This window comes from Palaemon carinicauda, chromosome 20 (assembly GCF_036898095.1).
Source record: "Palaemon carinicauda isolate YSFRI2023 chromosome 20, ASM3689809v2, whole genome shotgun sequence".
NCBI lineage: Eukaryota > Metazoa > Arthropoda > Malacostraca > Decapoda > Palaemonidae > Palaemon > Palaemon carinicauda.
Window position 1 is genome coordinate 66,804,907 of NC_090744.1, and position 17,988 is coordinate 66,822,894.

Consider the following 17,988-nt stretch of genomic DNA (forward strand, 5'->3'; position numbering starts at 1 on the left):
GCTGATGATGATGACCACAGACACGCATACGCATGTACATATAAATACATATATATATATATATATATATATATATATATATATATATATATATATATATATATATATATATATATATTCTTGAAAATTGTACGATGGAAGGAATAAAACAAGTCCATTAAAAAATGTTCACTTTAATGAAAGGTTGAACTTCCATGTGAAGTTAGATTTTGAACTGGTTGCTGGTGGGCTTGTTGACGTAGAGAAGGATTTTCCTGTGTCATAAGTAACTACAGGTATGCTGTCTTCCTTCTCCTACCCTCCTCGCTTTTCAAGAAACCCTGAGGACAAACGAAATACTATTTTCAGAAGGTAAAGGCCAGTTTTGCTAAATCATTCAATTCAATAACTGTAGTAAAATGAAAAGAAAAGACTTTTAAGGTAAAAGCGCAAGCTCTGCTATTTCACTCAAGTCGCTAAACTCAGTAGTTAACTTTACAATTAAATTGAATTCTGAGCAATGAAAAATATATAGCCTACATATTCTGCCTCCAATTTAACGTGGCAACCACCTAACCACGAAAGGCCCAATGATCCGAAAACTTCGGAGTAAAGTAAACACAACATAACATTGGCTAATTAAGTAAAAACTGCCTCTAATCCAAAAAACTTTCATATGGTAACATGCATAGTTACAGCGGTGATAAATTATGAATAGTTTAAATACCAAATCCACAGGGTTTATTAATTGGGATCGAGCAAGGGAATATTTATCCACGATAAACAAATTGACAGGGAATCACTTTAGAAGTCAGCATATCTTTCGTAATGACGTACCTTATCAATTCAATTCCTCGGAAATTTGGCGAAGATAGTGTCCTGATGTTACGACGCTTTTGGCTGGTCTCGTCTTGCGCAGGATGGCGGAGAAAAGTGAGTTTATGTTACTCCTCCATTATATGACTTCGACAAACTCTGGATATAATTAACTCCTGTAATATCCAGCCGTCCGTCCAGTACGAAAACCTTCTTTCAACTCCGCTTCTCTCTGCTGGCGATGTTTCCTTTAGAATTCGTATTACTGGAAAAAACAAGACCACCAGCAGATAGTTCCGAAAGGGTTGTTTAGTAGTTCACGCTTCAAAGGATTTACCGTCAAAACGAAAATATACAATATGCTGGGTTTCCCTTCAAGCGTAAACTACCATTATTTATAATAATAATAATGCATAAGTTATCACTGGATAACACAGGTTTACCCAGTAAGAAAATTAATAAACAATGGAATATATGATTTGCTAACCAAATACTGTAGCAACAACAAAAGGAACAACATTAATTAAACAGAATTCCCAACACTCCAGGGAAGGAGCTCGGATTTTCTAGGCTTTGAACATCTGAGGAAGTTCTTGATTTATTCTAGGAGCATCTCCTTAGTCCTTAATCCTGAAGCAACGACAGCTGCTCTCTTTGGATACCTATAATTAGAGTCCACTGCTATAGTTTTCTTGGGTCTCACAGAGGGAGCAATGCCACTAATACAACCTTTATCCCTGAGCAAGGGTATAAGGCTGGTAACATGTCTTTTCACAACTTCACCAGACTTCCCTTTCAAAATCTGAGCATTGGTCACCTCTCCAAGGTCATTCTTTACCACCCCCTTAACAATCCCAAGTGGATAATTTAAGGCCTTAGTAAGAGGATCCTTCAGCAAAACAATGTCTCCAGCTTCAATGATTTTATGGGTAACAGGCTTGTATCTGTCAGTCTTATCAACTGCTTGATTTATCAATGTCGTCAAAAATTCAGAATGATAAATTCTAATCAAGGTCTCTCTTACCTTCCTCAGCTTGCTGTAAGTGTCCTCAATTATTCTTGAGGGTGAATCTTTTAAGTCATACTCCCCATCTAATTCAGGATCACACTGCAATTCGGGTATAATGTTAACAGAGGATAACTCGTAGCCATGTATTAAAATTTCTGGAGTTATTGGGCTAGGTACAGATTCATCAGACACATCCCTTAAACCATCCTTAAAGGCAATGGGACGACGATTTATAAGATGAGTTGCCTGAGATATAAGAAAGGCCATATCCCTTATGTCTAACACATTTGTTTTAATGGATTTGTTAATTAGATGTTTTACCATTTTTATGCAAATTTCCACTAAAGAACCCATTTGGCTACAACCCTTGTAATAATTTTCAAATTCAATAGGTTTAATTCCATTTTTTTCAAAGTATGACCGAGTATCAGGATTTTTTAAAAAATCTGCAATAACATTAGCCCCGGCAACAAGTTGTGTCCCCAAATCGCTGACTACAAATTGTGGTAAACCATGTTCAAAGGTATGTAGAGTGAATGATCTAAAAAATTCCTTGACTGACAAATCCAAGCATAATTTCAAATTAATGGCCCTTGTATACATACAGCTCATACACAGAATCCAAACCTTCACCTTGCTACCCTGTTGCTTTACAAAATATGGTCCAAAATAATCAATATATACATAACTGAAGGGAATATGGGAAGGATCCATCCTAAACTCCCGGTAAGGGGACTGATTTAACCGAATGGTATGCTCCTTGTACCTTTTACAGATGACACAATCTTTTACCACTCTTTTAACAGCTGAAAAACATTGTGGTATCCAGAACTTCTTGCGTAGCTCATTCAGAACAGAATAATAACCACCATGCTTGAGTTTTATATGAAGACTCCTGATTATCAGTTCTGTCATGGAACTTTTGTTAAACAGCAAGATTGGGAAGCAACACCTCTGTTTACCTTTCCACCTGTCAAACTTGCTTTTGACTTTGAGAATTCCATCTTTATCTGGGTAAACATTCAACTGTCTTACCAAATTAGGCATATCCTTAAGAAGTTTAGAAGTGTATGCAAAATACTCCAAAACACTAGGAAACTGAATTTTTTGTTCTTTCAATATGATCATCTTCAGAGCTTTCACATAAAATCCTGTATCATTAGATTCAACGGGAACCTTCAGTTTTCTAGCTGTAACTGTAGCTTTCCACTTGGCAAAACACTGAGCAACCCTGGCATGCACTTTAACCATGAGAGAGAAACTAGAGTATCTGTTTGGAGAAACTAGATGCTCAGCAACGTCCTCCCTAAGGTCTTGTGCACAAACATTACTTAAAACATTCTCCTCTTTGAAGTCAAGGGTAGCCCTAGGGTTAGGAACTGTAACTCTCAAAATATCTTGACTGACTATAGACTGGTGGATATCAGGTTGAGGTCCGGAAAAATAGTTTGTATTAATTAACTGTTTATAGGACAAGGTTCTTGTTATGCAGTCTCCAGGATTGGCCGTTCCAGTGATGAAAGTAAAATTAACAGGAAACGTTTCACATAACTTATCTATTTGCTGTAGCGTGTTAAGAACAAATACAGACCTTTTCTGCATCTTATCCAGTTTATAGGAATATGAATTGATCCAAGAAAGAGCTACCAAACTATCAGAGTACAACTCCAAACTTTTTATTGCAATTGGAACGAGGCAATCAGGCCCTCCTAAATCTTTATACAAATCAATTAACAACTCCACACCCAAGCAAATGGCTTGTAACTCCAGGGAAGGGATGGACTTAGTATTTGACTGTGTTTATCAGCCTGTTTTTGGCTAATAAAAAATCTGTTTGGCCAGTATCAATGTTCTCTATATACAGAACAGCTCCATATATCATACTGCTAGCATCTACACAAGCAAGAAGTCTGTATTGTCCATCTCTTTCCCCAAAAAATCTTTGAACAACAATTTCAGGTGTAGAATTAGCTTGCCTTGCAATGCATTTCCATTCTTTTGGCTTTTCCGCAGGTAAAATATCACCCCATCCTAATGACTTATCACACTGTAAACCATGCATAAATAGCCTTGCCCTATTAAATACTGGACCATTGATATTATACAAATCAAAATTTGAAGCAATGGACTTGAGGATGGACCTCTTCGTACTTGCCGAAGCTTCCAAAACAATGGGAAAAGTTGAAAGGGTATCCAACTCCCTATTCCATTTCAAACCTAAAAGCTTAACTTCCGTTAGTGTATTTTGATCCCAGTCTGAGTCAATGACTTCTTGAAGTGGCCCATCATTGGTGACAATTTGTTGCAATTCTATTCTATAAGGAGCAAATATATTTGTTAGCCGAGTATAGGCCCATTCCAAGGCATCCGAATTTTTGCAGGTATAAGCTCCATTATCCATATAAAATAACTGATAAAGCAATTTCTTCATATTTTTTACCTCTTGGGTATCATCCTCCACATCCAAAACCAGTATCTTATAAGGACTCAACATCAAAATTGTTGGGCTACATCTTAAACCAAAACTCAATCTAAGATTCTTGTAACCAACTAAGGAAAAATCTTTCTTCTTCACACTTCTAACCCAAAGAAAAAGTAATTTATTCTGATCTGAAGGTCTAAGTGCTATCTGATTAAAAGCCATTTTGAGATCAAAGCAAAATATCTTCGAACCAAATCGTAAGTGAAGTAAGGCTGAACTTAACTTTTGGTTCAACGACGGCCCTGGATGAATTGCCTGGTTATGGCTTACTGTCATGGGTTTTCTAGGGTCCGCCTCAAATATGTTTGATAGAAATACTACTCTGCATTTTGTAGTCTCTCGATCAAGTTTAAACACCCCCATGTGGGGTAAAAAACTGTGTTCAGGATGTTCAGTTAGGTAATGCTTAAGGTTTGGGATCTTTTCAATTATTCCTAAATTTTCTTGTTCTTTAATGACTTCATCCATGAGTTTAAGATGCATCTCCCTTTTGCAAAGCTTCTTTAAATTTGACTTCAACACTGCTTCAGCTAGTTTATAATTTTTACCAAGTAAGTGGGACACCTTACTGTTCCATAGCAGAGGCATTGATATTCTTCCATCCTCATTAACAGTGGCATTGTTAAGTGCATATCTTACTAGAGAGTTACTGAGTTCCACAGATGTCTCATTCTCTTCCTTATCATAATTGAGGATCCTTTTGCAGTCATATTCCAACATTTGCTCGGTGGCCCTTTGTAGTGCTTGCTCATTTATGCCCCCGTTCTCATTTAAAACTAGAAAATTAGCTTCTACCACCATTTCCTCATGCTTCAATATAGATTCATCATTAAATTTACCTAATCCAAGGCCAATGGAATCAAGAGAGCCTACATCCAACTGAGCAACATCAGACTTGCAAGTAATGGAAGTTTCAACTGCATTTAAATCAGGAAGGCAATGTAAATTCTTTAACATTGTGTCAACATTACCAAGAAGCATCACTCCAAAGGAAGTTTGAAAGTATACTGAAGGACTATCCTGTCCAAACCTAACTGTTGACGCCATAGTGCAGTGAGCAGAGTTAGTGCCTAGGATGAAATCTATACTATTTAACTCATCCCCTTTATTTAGCAACTGTTTGTCTGCAAGGGTGTAGCCCTTTGCAGAGAAATGGCTTGCCACCCTGAACAAATGTGGCAACTTCAAATTTATATTTATATAAGGTACACATAGGGCCTCCACCTTGCAAATTTCCTGACCAAATTTTAAATTCAGTTCCACAACGTTTGTATTATATGATTTAGCAGAGTTAAAACCATTAACAGTAAGACTCACATTTCTCCTCAAAACTTTGAAAGGAATCTTCTTAACCGCTCTGTCTGTAATAAAATTACACTGACAGCCCGAGTCTTGCAAACCTCTTATTTGGGTATGGTCCTCTAGCTGACAAGTAAAAGTTGGTAGAGCAGATCTATTACCATAGCACTGAAGAGCATCCACTGAAAATACTACCCCCGTGGAAACCTTTTCAGATTTCCCATTAACTAAATTGGATTTTTTAATAAGACTTCTAGCATTGACTACCTCTTCTTTTGGGGAATCTTTTTTAATGCAGAGAAAGGTGAAATGCCAGCCATTACAACCTCTGCATTTCTTATGAAGTCTAAATTTGCACAAACCCGCAGAATGAGAGGAACTGGCACACTTAAGGCAACCTCCGATCTCTTTCAGCTTATCCACCTTTGCCTTATTACTATTATAAACCGGGCACTTGAAAACTTGGTGATCATCAGTTGCTCTGTCATAAGCACATAAAGAGCATTTCGCCTTAGTAGGCTGCCCTTCAACATTCACATTAGAGGCTAGATTAACCGTCTCTGAAGTTTTGGGAACTTCTTAACTTTTGTATAAATTTTCTGAGATGCTATGCCATATCGTTCACATGTTTCAAAAATGTTATCATTAATTTCTGAAAGGGAGGGCCTCGTCTTATTGGTAATATTTACTAGCTGTGATTGGAAGGTGCTGTTCATGCCATTCCAAAAGAAGTAGTTCAAAAAATCGTCCACTTCCATTTTCAACAACTTAACAGATTGCATGAATTTTTCATCTGACCAACGTACGCAAATGGATCTGTTTGGTAAGGCATTTTCATATCTGTCAACTGTTTTATTAACGTAAACTTCTGAAACCTAGGGGATGCTAAAGCAGACCTTAAAATTAATTTTGCATCTTCATATGTCTGTTTGTCTGTTTCAAGTGAATTGAGTAGTATGGATGCACGACCTGACACTTGTTGCTTCAACAGCAGTAATTTGTCTCTCTGAGTGTACTTGAAGGTATTAATAACCTCTTCAAATTCAGAAAGAAATTTCTCTATATTTTCTCCCTCTACACTTTTAAATTCTGGTAAAGGTGCTGTAGAGCTTTTCAAAAGGCTTCTAGCTTCTTCAAGTACAGAATGGGGAGGAACTGAATCTTTAGTAGCCTCAAGAGTAGCTATAAAAAAGTTTATTTTATCCAAGTAGCTCTCACAAGCTTCAAACTCAATATTCAATTCTGATTCATCTTCCTCTTCTGCCCATAATAACTTAGCTATTTTAGAATTATAAACCTTCAGCTCTTCAGCAAATCCATGAAATTTAGAGATAAGTGATCGCCGTTCAACTTCTGAACTCAATTTACAATCTTCAATTTGATTGACATACTTAGTCACTTGACTGCGGATGTATTTCCGAGAATTTATCAAAAGCGATAATTCCGACATCTTAGCTGATTGCTATTAAAACAATATTTCAGACAATCACAAGTCAATCTATAGAGCAAATCTAACCCATCAGAGTTTAAATGTGCGGCGTCCCTGTATAACCTTCTATTATCTAATCTACCTGGACCCTCTACTCTTTACAAGTAATTCTTGAAACTCAACTTATTGAGATAACGCCTCATTAACTTTAATTCTTCCACGCATGGGCTATGAAACCGATTTCTCCTTTCATAATATCGGATTTCAATTTGAGATGCAATTATACAAGATCTTGGTAACCAGGATCTCAGAATCTTGTAAAATTCTTAGCAATTATTCTTTACCACTGACAAATCTACACGAGACTTCAAATCATTACCTCCTAAAATTACCAACAAATAATCGGGGTTATACGTGAAAACATCTTCTAGGAGAGCTAGATTATTCAAAAAATAATTAATGTGGCACCAGGAAAACCAAGAAACTGAACATCAAAAGATGTCTGTTCAATCACAATTGTTGAGCTATTAACCCTAAGCTCCAAATCTCTAACATAAGAATGTCCTAGAATTGACAGTTTCATGACAATACCAAAACCAAAATATAGACTAGGTAAAATTCGAGGACAACTTAAATTATAAACAAAATTTCAACACTGATAAATTCGAAAATTCTCGTACTTTCGTCATTCTCTCCGCCAATCCTACACTCAACGAGACCAACCAGCAACCAAATTTACTACTCGAGCCCCACGTTGGGTGCCATCTTGAAAATTGTACGATGGAAGGAATAAAACAAGTCCATTAAAAAATGTTCACTTTAATGAAAGGTTGAACTTCCATGTGAAGTTAAATTTTGAACTGGTTGCTGGTGGGCTTGTTGACGTAGAGAAGGATTTTCCTGTGTCATAAGTAACTACAGGTATGCTGTCTTCCTTCTCCTACCCTCCTCGCTTTTCAAGAAACCCTGAGGACAAACGAAATACTATTTTCAAAAGGTAAAGGCCAGTTTTGCTAAATCACTCAATTCAATAACTGTAGTAAAATGAAAAAAAAAAAAAAAAACTTTTAAGGTAAAAGCGCAAGCTCTGCTATTTCACTCAAGTCGCTAAACTCAGTAGTTAACTTTACAATTAAATTGAATTCTGAGCAATGAAAAATATATAGCCTACATATTCTGCCTCCAATTTAACGTGGCAACCACCTAACCACGAAAGGCCCAATGATCCGAAAACTTCGGAGTAAAGTAAACATAACATAACATTGGCTAATTAAGTAAAAACTGCCTCTAATCCAAAAAACTTTCATATGGTAACATGCAAAGTTACAGCAGTGATAAATTATGAATAGTTTAAATACCAAATCCACAGGGTTTATTAATTGGGATCGAGCAAGGGAATATCTATCCACGATAAACAAATTGACAGGGAATCACTTTAGGAGTCAGCATATCTTTCATAATGACGTACCTTATCAATTCAATTCCTCGGAAATTTGGCGAAGATAGTGTCCTGATGTTACGACGCTTTTGGCTGGTCTCGTCTTGCGCAGGATGGCGGAGAAAAGTGAGTTTATGTTACTCCTCCATTGTATGACTTCGACAAACTCTGGATATAATTAACTCCTGTAATATCCAGCCGTCCGTCCAGTACGAAAACCTTCTTTCAACTCCGCTTCTCTCTGCTGGCGATGTTTCCTTTAGAATTCGTATTACTGGAAAAAACAAGACCACCAGCAGATAGTTCCGAAAGGATTGTTTAGTAGTTCACGCTTCAAAGGATTTACCGTCAAAACAAAAATATACAATATACTGGGTTTCCCTTCAAGCGTAATCTACCATTATTTATAATAATAATAATGCATAAGTTATCACTGTGTAACACAGGTTTACCCAGAAAGAAAATTAATAAACAATGGAATATATGATTTGCTAACCAAATACTGTAGCAACAACAAAAGGAACAGCATTAATTAAACAGAATTCCCAACATATATATATATATATATATATATATATATATATATAGATCCACACTTACACACATACACACACATACGCACACACACACACACACATATATATATATATATATATATATATATATATATATATATATATATATATATATATAATAATATATATATATATATATATATATATATATATATATATATATATATATATATATATATATGTGTATACATATATATATATATATATATATATATATATATATATATATATATATATATATATATATATATATATATATATATATATATATATATATATATATATATATTATATATATGTATATATATCTATCTATATATATATATATATATATATATATATATATATATATATATATGTATATATATATATATATATATATATATATATATATATATATATTGGTCTTTGGACTGGGCACTAAAAATATAATATACTATAGTTTTGTGGTCTGGGAACAAAAGTACAATATTATATATATTACGGCTGGCAAGCTACCAAACCTCTGAAATTCCAAACTCATGCATTTGTTTTTACATTAAATCCTGAATATATTAGTACCTGAGTTCTGACAGCAATATATAAAACACTGAATATCCAAAAGTCTCCTAATTACACTCAAAACAAAACTGAGTAATTATCGTGAGGAATTACTGTATTTAATCAACCCCCTACTTCGATTCTTTAATTGGGATACAAGTGAACTGAAATAAACAATGGTGATTGGAGTAATACACTTTTTACAAAAATAAATATATTTTATAAAAATTACCCTTTTGAAAGAATTTAAAAAAGAGAAAAAATCACTCAAAATGTCTTATTAAAACTTAGACTAAGACAAGAGAAATTAATGCTTATGAAGATTATACAATAACCTGTTTCACTTGAAATTAAATTTTACACAATTACTTAGTCTTGACACTCAATGGAAATAGTTGAACTGATAGCGATACAAATATACTTCCAAGATACAAAGATTTACACAAAACCAGCACTCACCACAACACAGCAAATTTAAAATTTCGGGTAAATTTTCAGCAACGTTTTAACAAACTATACACAAAATACGCTGGGCACTAAATCACATTTGAGAGGTCACACTATAGGCCATTTGATGGAGAGAGGATGACTTTTGGCTCTTTCACAGGATGGCTGTTTCTTTTCTGCTGCTATGCATCCCTGGGGGTGCATATATTTGAACTTAGCTACTTCCAGATTATTCTAGGTCAGAGATCTGGAAGCTTGGTGGTTGGCATAATGGCGTAAGGCTACTAATGATTAAACTCTCGGACGCATAGAAAAAATGAAATCTAACACTAGGGTTTTCGAGAACCTTACAAACATGTGGCAAATATAAGAATTGATATTTTTTCACAAACATGATGCAATATCTCATGAATTATATAAGCCCTCGTTCATACCTCGTATAGTCATATAATCCTTTCAAACATATTACGTAAGACTTCGTAACAAAATAATGTTATCTACATGAGAGGAACTCACTTTATGAGCTGGCCATACAGTTCTTAAATAAACAAATGAAATACAAAAATAAAATATCTGAATAAATTATTTACCCTATGCTTAAGCAGCTTCGTAAGGCAGCTCCCCCCCCCCCCCAAAGAAAAATTTATATTCCGGGCCTGCATCCACAGATTCCGCCCGAGATAACTAATCTCCAACCACGTTATCTTTACCTGATGTATGCTTTAAATTATTACAATATGGTTGCAAACATAAAGACCACCTAGTTAACCTTTGATTATTATTTTTCTTTTTTAAAAACAAAATTTTAAGAATTATGATCCAAATACTCTTCGGTTTACGGTCGATTCACATAGACCTCAAACTTGTTTATCGCTTCAACTAACGCAAGCAGTTCCTTTTCAACTTTTAAATAGTGTCGCTAATGTTTCCTCAGCTTTGACGACATATAACAAACAGGGTGAAGAATTTTTTCCTCGTCTTCTTGCGATAAAAGAGCTCCAATACCATTACCCAACGCATCCTCTTGGATAGGAATTTCTTGCTGAAATCCGTTGCTCGCAGTATTGGTTTTGAAGTTAATATGGCCTTTATCCTGTAGAAGGATTCCTGACACTTGGTGGTCAGTTCAAAAATTTTCTTGGGGCTAGTCTAATCCGTTAAGAGAGCGACTAATGCCGAAAAGCTTGGCCAAAAACGTCAGTAGAATCCTGCCATCCCTAAAAAACATTGTAATTGCTACTTCGATGTGTGGATGATGCTTTCCTTATTCCTTCAACGTTAGCGTCTACCAGGGCGATTAGTACTCTTCCTACTTCAAATCCCAAGTAACTAACTGTTGCCTTCTCAAATTCGCTCTTCTCCAGTTTAATCATCAGGTGTGTTCCTCGCAGCTTTTGAAATACCTTTTTCAGGATTCAGAGATATTCTTCACAGGTCGATGAATATATCACAATATCGTTGAAATATACGCCTAATCCTATCAATCCCAAAAGATTACCCATAAATCTTTGAAAAGTAGCATGGTGTTCATTAGACCACTTGGCATGACGGTGTACTGATATAACCCAAATTGGTTATAAAAGGTGATAATAATTCTGCGTTGTTGTCCAATGATCTTTGAGATGAACTTCTCTTGTCCGATATTGTCAAGTAGTTGGTCGATGAGCGGCAATGGATAATTATCAGCCACACTGAATGAATTCAACTTTTGGTAGTCCGAACACATCCCGAAAGATCCGTCCAATTTTTTCAATAGCAAGCATGAGAACTGTAAGGGTTAGAACTTTGTTTGGCTAATCTGTTTTGCAACAAATAATCCATGTCTTTTCTCATGACTTCTCAGTGATATGGCGACAGTTGATAAGTGTGTTGTTTTGAGGTGTATCTCATGCTTCGTTAGGTTGGTTCATTTAAGGACGTCCAAGACAATTTGTGGGAAACTTCGATTTAATTGGCTTAATTCCTCTTGTTGCTCCTGGCTCAAATGAGTTAATTTCTCTTCTAAGTTCTGAATGATAGATGAATTGTTCACTTTACTTACCTCCCCTACCTCATACCCATCGCTGTCTTCCCTGGATGGTATGGTTTGCTCCATACAAACCTGTGAAGCTTCGGTCTCGTTTTCACTCAAGTAGAGTTTCAGTAGGTTAACGTGTACTTTCCTTTGACTTTTCCTTCTTCCTGGGGTTTCGATAATATAGGTCAAGTCGCTGATCTTCTCCAAAACCTTGAAACTTGTTGGTGAGTGTGGGTGTCCTTATAGGCAAGAAAACCAATACTTGTGGTCCTACCAAAACCTCTGTCCTTACTTTTCATATCGAACCTGTTCTTCATTTTCTCTTGGCTCGTTTTAAGGTTTTCTAGGGAAAATATCCTTACCTCACCGATTCTTTTCCTCAAATTCTTGACATAGTTTCCATCCATTTCCTCTTAGTCCTTCCGTTTTTCTGCTAACATTTTAATCAGTCCTCATACTTCTTGTCCAAATACCATTGCGTTTGGGCTATATCCCATGCCTTCTTGATAAGCATAACCTACCTCAAACAACATCAACGGTAGTCCGTTGTCGCAGTCATTTCCCCTTTCATTGCATAAATTTGTTAACATACTTTTCAGAGTTTGATGAGACCACTCTAATGCCACTTGAGTCTCCATATAATGAGCAGTTGATAGTTGTTGTTTCACATTCAACAGTTTCATTACGCCCTTAAACAGTTTTGATGTGAAATTTGTTCCTTAGTCATTTTGAAAAATTTTTGGAATATCAAACTTAGTGAAAATGTCTGATAGCTTCTAGGCGGTTATTTTGGCACTGAAGTTCCTGACGCGTATTACTTCTTAGCATGACGTCACTGGACACATCATGGATAACATATATTTGTGATCTTTTTTTTTTGTCCTTGTTAAAGGTCCTACAATGTCAATCATTACCTTGCTTAAGGGTTCTCCTCGCACTTCTGTGGGGTGTAAGGGAGCTTTCTTTATATACTCTTTTGGCTTTCCAGCCATCCGACAAATGTGACATGGCCTGCAAAACTGGTTTACATCTTTATGCATACCATGCCAGAAAAAAAGTTTTTCATAATCTTCTCCGTTGTCTTCCTTATCCCTGTATGTCCCGTCTTGTGCGCTTCGGCGATCACCTGACTTCTTAACAGTGCGGGAATCAATATCTGACGGTATATTCTCCATTTGCCATTCCCAGGGATATTGACGGGTCTATGCTTCTTCATAAGCAACACATCCCTAAGATAATAGGAGGCGGAGACTGCTTTGCCTCCGTCTCATCCACCACACGACATGACAACTCTGTTAACGTTGCATCCTTCTGTTGCAACCCTATTAGCCTTTTCCTACACATTTGACTTACTTTTAACACTGAGTTTTCTATTTCTTTGAGGTCCATTTCTTCTTTGTCGTCTTGTTCACTCACCTGTCGTTCCTCTTCTCTTGGGCTTACTCGGAAGTTCTTCTCTTTCGTACCATTAAGGACATTCTCTTCTTCAGAAAACAAATCCTCAAACTTCATCACTCCTTCGATTTATTTTGCTTTTTTTTTCCAGCCACTTTCGACGTCATACTCCTAGTGGTCATACAACTAGGAAACAGATACGGGTAGTCCTTCTCAAGTTCAGTCATAGGACTATAATTCAATGGTTTTTCTGTTACAATGGGACAAGGAAAAAACGGCGCTCCACCATCCTCATTACCTAGCAGGACATCTACTCCTTCAACAGCCAATGAATCCTCTACCAAAAACTCAAAATTACCTGTCACTAACTCCCATACAGTTTCAAAGGGTAAATAGTGGCAACCCCTTAACCACTATTCCATTCAAAATGACCGAATCTCCTGTGAGAGACTGTTCCACCGACAGGTGTACTTCTTGTATCACCACACTATGGTTGCAACCTGTGTCGCGCAATATCTTGACCAGGCGTTTGCTCATTCCCGTCTATTGCTGCTAGCATACCTACATAAATATATGGTCTAAAGATATCCATGCTGTTTGGGTTTGTCCTGTTCATCGAGTAAACATTGGCTAGTTTTTTTTCCTCTTCGTTCTTTCCCAATTGTTTCCTTGTCTTTGCATTCTGTGATGTTGAATTATTCTTAATCACTTGGGCGACTGCTATCGATTGATTCGACCAACATTACTTACTGATATGACCTCTCTTGCCAAACTTGAAACAGAATCTAATAACCTTCAGCACGTCATTCTCGATACTTGAAGAAGGAGGATTCGATGATTGTTGCTGTGGTACTATCCCATTCTGCTTAGGAACAATACCAGTGCTACTCCTTCTGCAACTATTGGACTTGTTCACATAATTATTACTAAACTGTTTCTCATGGTTTGGCGAACATTTGACACTTGGTTGGAACGACGGCTCAAACTTCATACCCTAGGACAGTTTACAACTGATAATATTATAACCTTCACACAGTGAAGCGGCTTTATCAAGTTTCTCCAACTCTCTCTCTCTCAATTAAGTTCGAATATATTCAGGAATTGCTCATATATACTGTTGTGGTACTATTGGTTCTTCTAAATCAGCAATCTCCATCACGTTAGCAGCCTATGTCTATCTCTTAAAACATTGTCGTACCTTATAAGCGTAATCCAGGAAAGTCATTTTCTTATCCTTCCTCAAACTCTGTAACCCATCATTATAATATTCAGGGATCATCTAATATACTTGCAGCACGATCCTCTTCACTTCTTGATACTCTTTCCTCTGGTCCTAAGATAAGGACAGGTAGTCACTGCAACCTTTCCCAAAGAGTACACTTTGCAATAACACAGGCCATTTATCTTCGGTCCATTGCATCGTCAATGCGACCATTTCAAAGTGATCGAAGAACTCGCCTGGAGCTTCTTTTCTGAACTTTGGAATTAACCTCTGGGCATTCGCCAGATTAAAAACGGGATAGTGCATATCAAGGGTCACCTCTGTCTGCGTTGCCTAATTTGCTCCGGCATTTAAAAGTTCCAATTCCCTCGTGTGTCGAACAATATCCCTTGCCTCTTCCTTCTCTGTTTCTTGCCGTTTTCTCTCCTTTTCTTCCATTGAACTCGCATGTCTTGCGACTTTTCTGGCTTCTTCCCGTTCTTTTTCTTCTCATTCTGCCCCTCTTTCTTCTCGTCTTGCTTCCATTTCCTTCTGCCATCATATTCTACTTGACAAAATAATTCTCCGCTGAAATTCGTCGAATCTCAGCCTTCTAATATTATTTTTCATTTCAGTTTATGGGTCAGCTGGTCCTTGCAGCTATACAAATTCTTCTTCAGCTTCCTTCGACATTTTATGAGCTGCAACAAAATCTTGTTCCGACAATTTCCCCAAGTTTATTAACGCTTCTAAGGCTAGACACTTGATTTTGAGTATTAATCATTCCACTCATTGCATGGCCACCCCATGCCACTAAAATAAAGAGCCACTGAGCTTTAGTTACATTAGCTTCTGACAATTCTTGAACATTTGGGTTTTTCAAAAATATTTTGATGTTAAACTGTGCTATCTTTTACTCTACCCCCAAAAAAATAAAAAAATACCCCGCCAAAAATATGTATCCTAGCAATACACAAAATCCACTTAACACTCTCCTGGTCGAGCCTTTAATATAAACATGGCCCCGTTATCACCAATATTTAAAAAAGACTCGCTCGATCAAGGGTCTGGGCACCAAAAATATTTTATATTATGGTCCCGGGTCAGGCCACTAAAAATATATTATACAATAGTCCAATGGTCTGGGAACCAAAATATAATGTTATATATATTATGGCTGGTAAGCTACACAACTACTTGAGTTCCAAACTCACCTGTTTGTTTTTATATTGAATCTATTACACTTGAAAATTATATAACTCCCAGAGAGCAAATTATAAAACACTGAGTATCTAAAGGTCTCTTAAGTACACTCAAAACAGAACTTGGCAATTATTATTAAGAACTAATGTATTCAAACCTCTTACTTCGATTCTTTAACTGGGATATGAGTAACTGGTGATTGGAATAGTACACTTTTTACACACACAAAAAAAAATATTCTGATAAAATTACAACACTTTGAAGGAGTTTACAAAAAAAATAATAATAAATAAATAAATAAATGAAGAAATCACCTCAAAATATTAAGTCTGAACAAAACTTAGACTAAGACAAGAGAAATTAATGCTTATGAAAATCATACAATCACTCGTTTCATTTGAAATTAAATTTTACACAATTAATTAGTCTTGACGCTTACTGAAAATAGTTAACCTGATAACGAGACAAATATACTTCACGTTTGTACCTAAATCTCCCTAGGCCAGTCACAAAAATTTACACAATACCAGCACTAACCACACCACAACAGGGTAAATTTGAAATTTCTGACACTTTTACAGCAATATTTTAACACACTACATACAATATAGGCTGGGGCATAAAATCACTTTAAAGAGGACACACTATAGGTACCTTGTAAGAGAAAAGATGTATTTTGGTTCTTTCACAGGATGGAGGTTTCACTTCTGCTGCTATTCAGCCCAGGTGGAAGATGTATATAAACTTAGCAACTTCCAGAATATTTTAGGTTATAGATCTTGGGGTAATAGCGTAACATTTCCCATGATTAAACTCTCAAGCGTATACCAACACAAGAGTGAGACGTCTCTCTCTCTCAGTTAGCTCTGCCCACCCCTGTTCTTGGAACCTTCTAAAACAAGTGGCAAATATAAAAATTGCAAATTTCCTCATAAACATAATGTTATACCACATGAATTATTTAAGGTTTCTTTCATACCTCGTATAGTCATATAACACTTTTAACAGTTTACGTAAGACATGGTAATAAACTATGTGAAATAAAATGTAAATCCTTAAAAATAACATATATATATATATATATATATATATATATATATATATGTATGTATATATATATATATATATATATATATATATATATATATATATATATATATATATATATATATATATATATATATATATATATATATACATATATATATATATATATATATACATTAACTGACTTAAATGAAGAATACAATGCTAAAAAACAAAAAAACAAAACAGTTATTCGTAATTTACATACAAAACTTGCATCTACATGATAGGTAATCATCTTATGGGCTGGTCATTCACCTCTAAAATAAAAAACTTAAATACATGGACAAGTTATTTACTCTACACTTAATCAGCTTAATAAAAATAAATATTTATATATATATATATATATATATATATATATATATATATATATATATATATATATATATATATATATATATAGTGAAAAATCCACAGGAAACTGGAAAGTAAAAGACCAGATACCAAGCGCTTTCGTGTATTACGTACACTTCTTCAGGTTACAAGGTGAAATAGAAGATAAAATCATACAAAAAAGAAACCCACCCAAACTGAAATAAAAGCTACCAACAAGCAAAGCATCATCTTTATGCTTGAATAATAAATAGTAGTTAAGAATGAATAAACAATTACCGTTAATTAATAAAATGCCTGTCATATCACAGTCATTGAATTAAATATTTACATTGTACTTTTTTTAATAATTTCATTAACAAGATGCGTGTCTAGTTTAAAAAGACCAGAACTGAGATTTAAAATTTGATTATCAAATTTAAATTTCAGCTCTGGTCTTTTGAATCAGAATTAACTAAGGTTAGGAGCAAAGGGCAGACGTGGTCGGGATATAAGGATGAGATAATAAAGGTTCAGTGGGTAGGATCTTTCGTTTGGGATAAAAAGAAAGGATGGGATAAGATAAGGAGGGGAGACGGAAGGCTAGATAAGGACGATGAGGATGAGGTTCTTATACAGAAATCTTACCTTGATAAAAAGGACTCTGTCTCCTCCCTTGTGGAGAACGTATCACAGGTCCTGCTTCCTTGAAGGTTGAAAAGCGAAGACATGCCCAGCTGTTCCTACATCGAGATAA

At 35.6% G+C, this 17,988-nt stretch overlaps 2 protein-coding genes across 2 annotated transcripts; both read right to left on the bottom strand.

Moving 5' to 3' along the window:
- Window positions 1-224: 224 nt before the first annotated feature.
- Window positions 225-3,688, bottom strand: LOC137659507 (uncharacterized). Its single transcript, XM_068394386.1, has 2 exons — window positions 817-3,688; window positions 225-320 (listed from the first exon to the last, which is right to left on the bottom strand). The coding sequence occupies exon 1, from the start codon at window positions 3,404-3,406 to the stop codon at window positions 1,394-1,396; it is 2,013 nt and encodes a 670-aa protein (XP_068250487.1). The 5' UTR covers window positions 3,407-3,688; the 3' UTR covers window positions 225-320; window positions 817-1,393.
- Window positions 3,588-7,122, bottom strand: LOC137659855 (uncharacterized). The gene is given in 3 exon segments (XM_068394637.1): window positions 3,588-6,160; window positions 6,163-6,369; window positions 6,372-7,122. Coding segments are annotated over 3 exon segments (3,444 nt in total). The 5' UTR covers window positions 7,036-7,122.
- Between the last annotated feature and the right edge of the window lie 10,866 nt (window positions 7,123-17,988).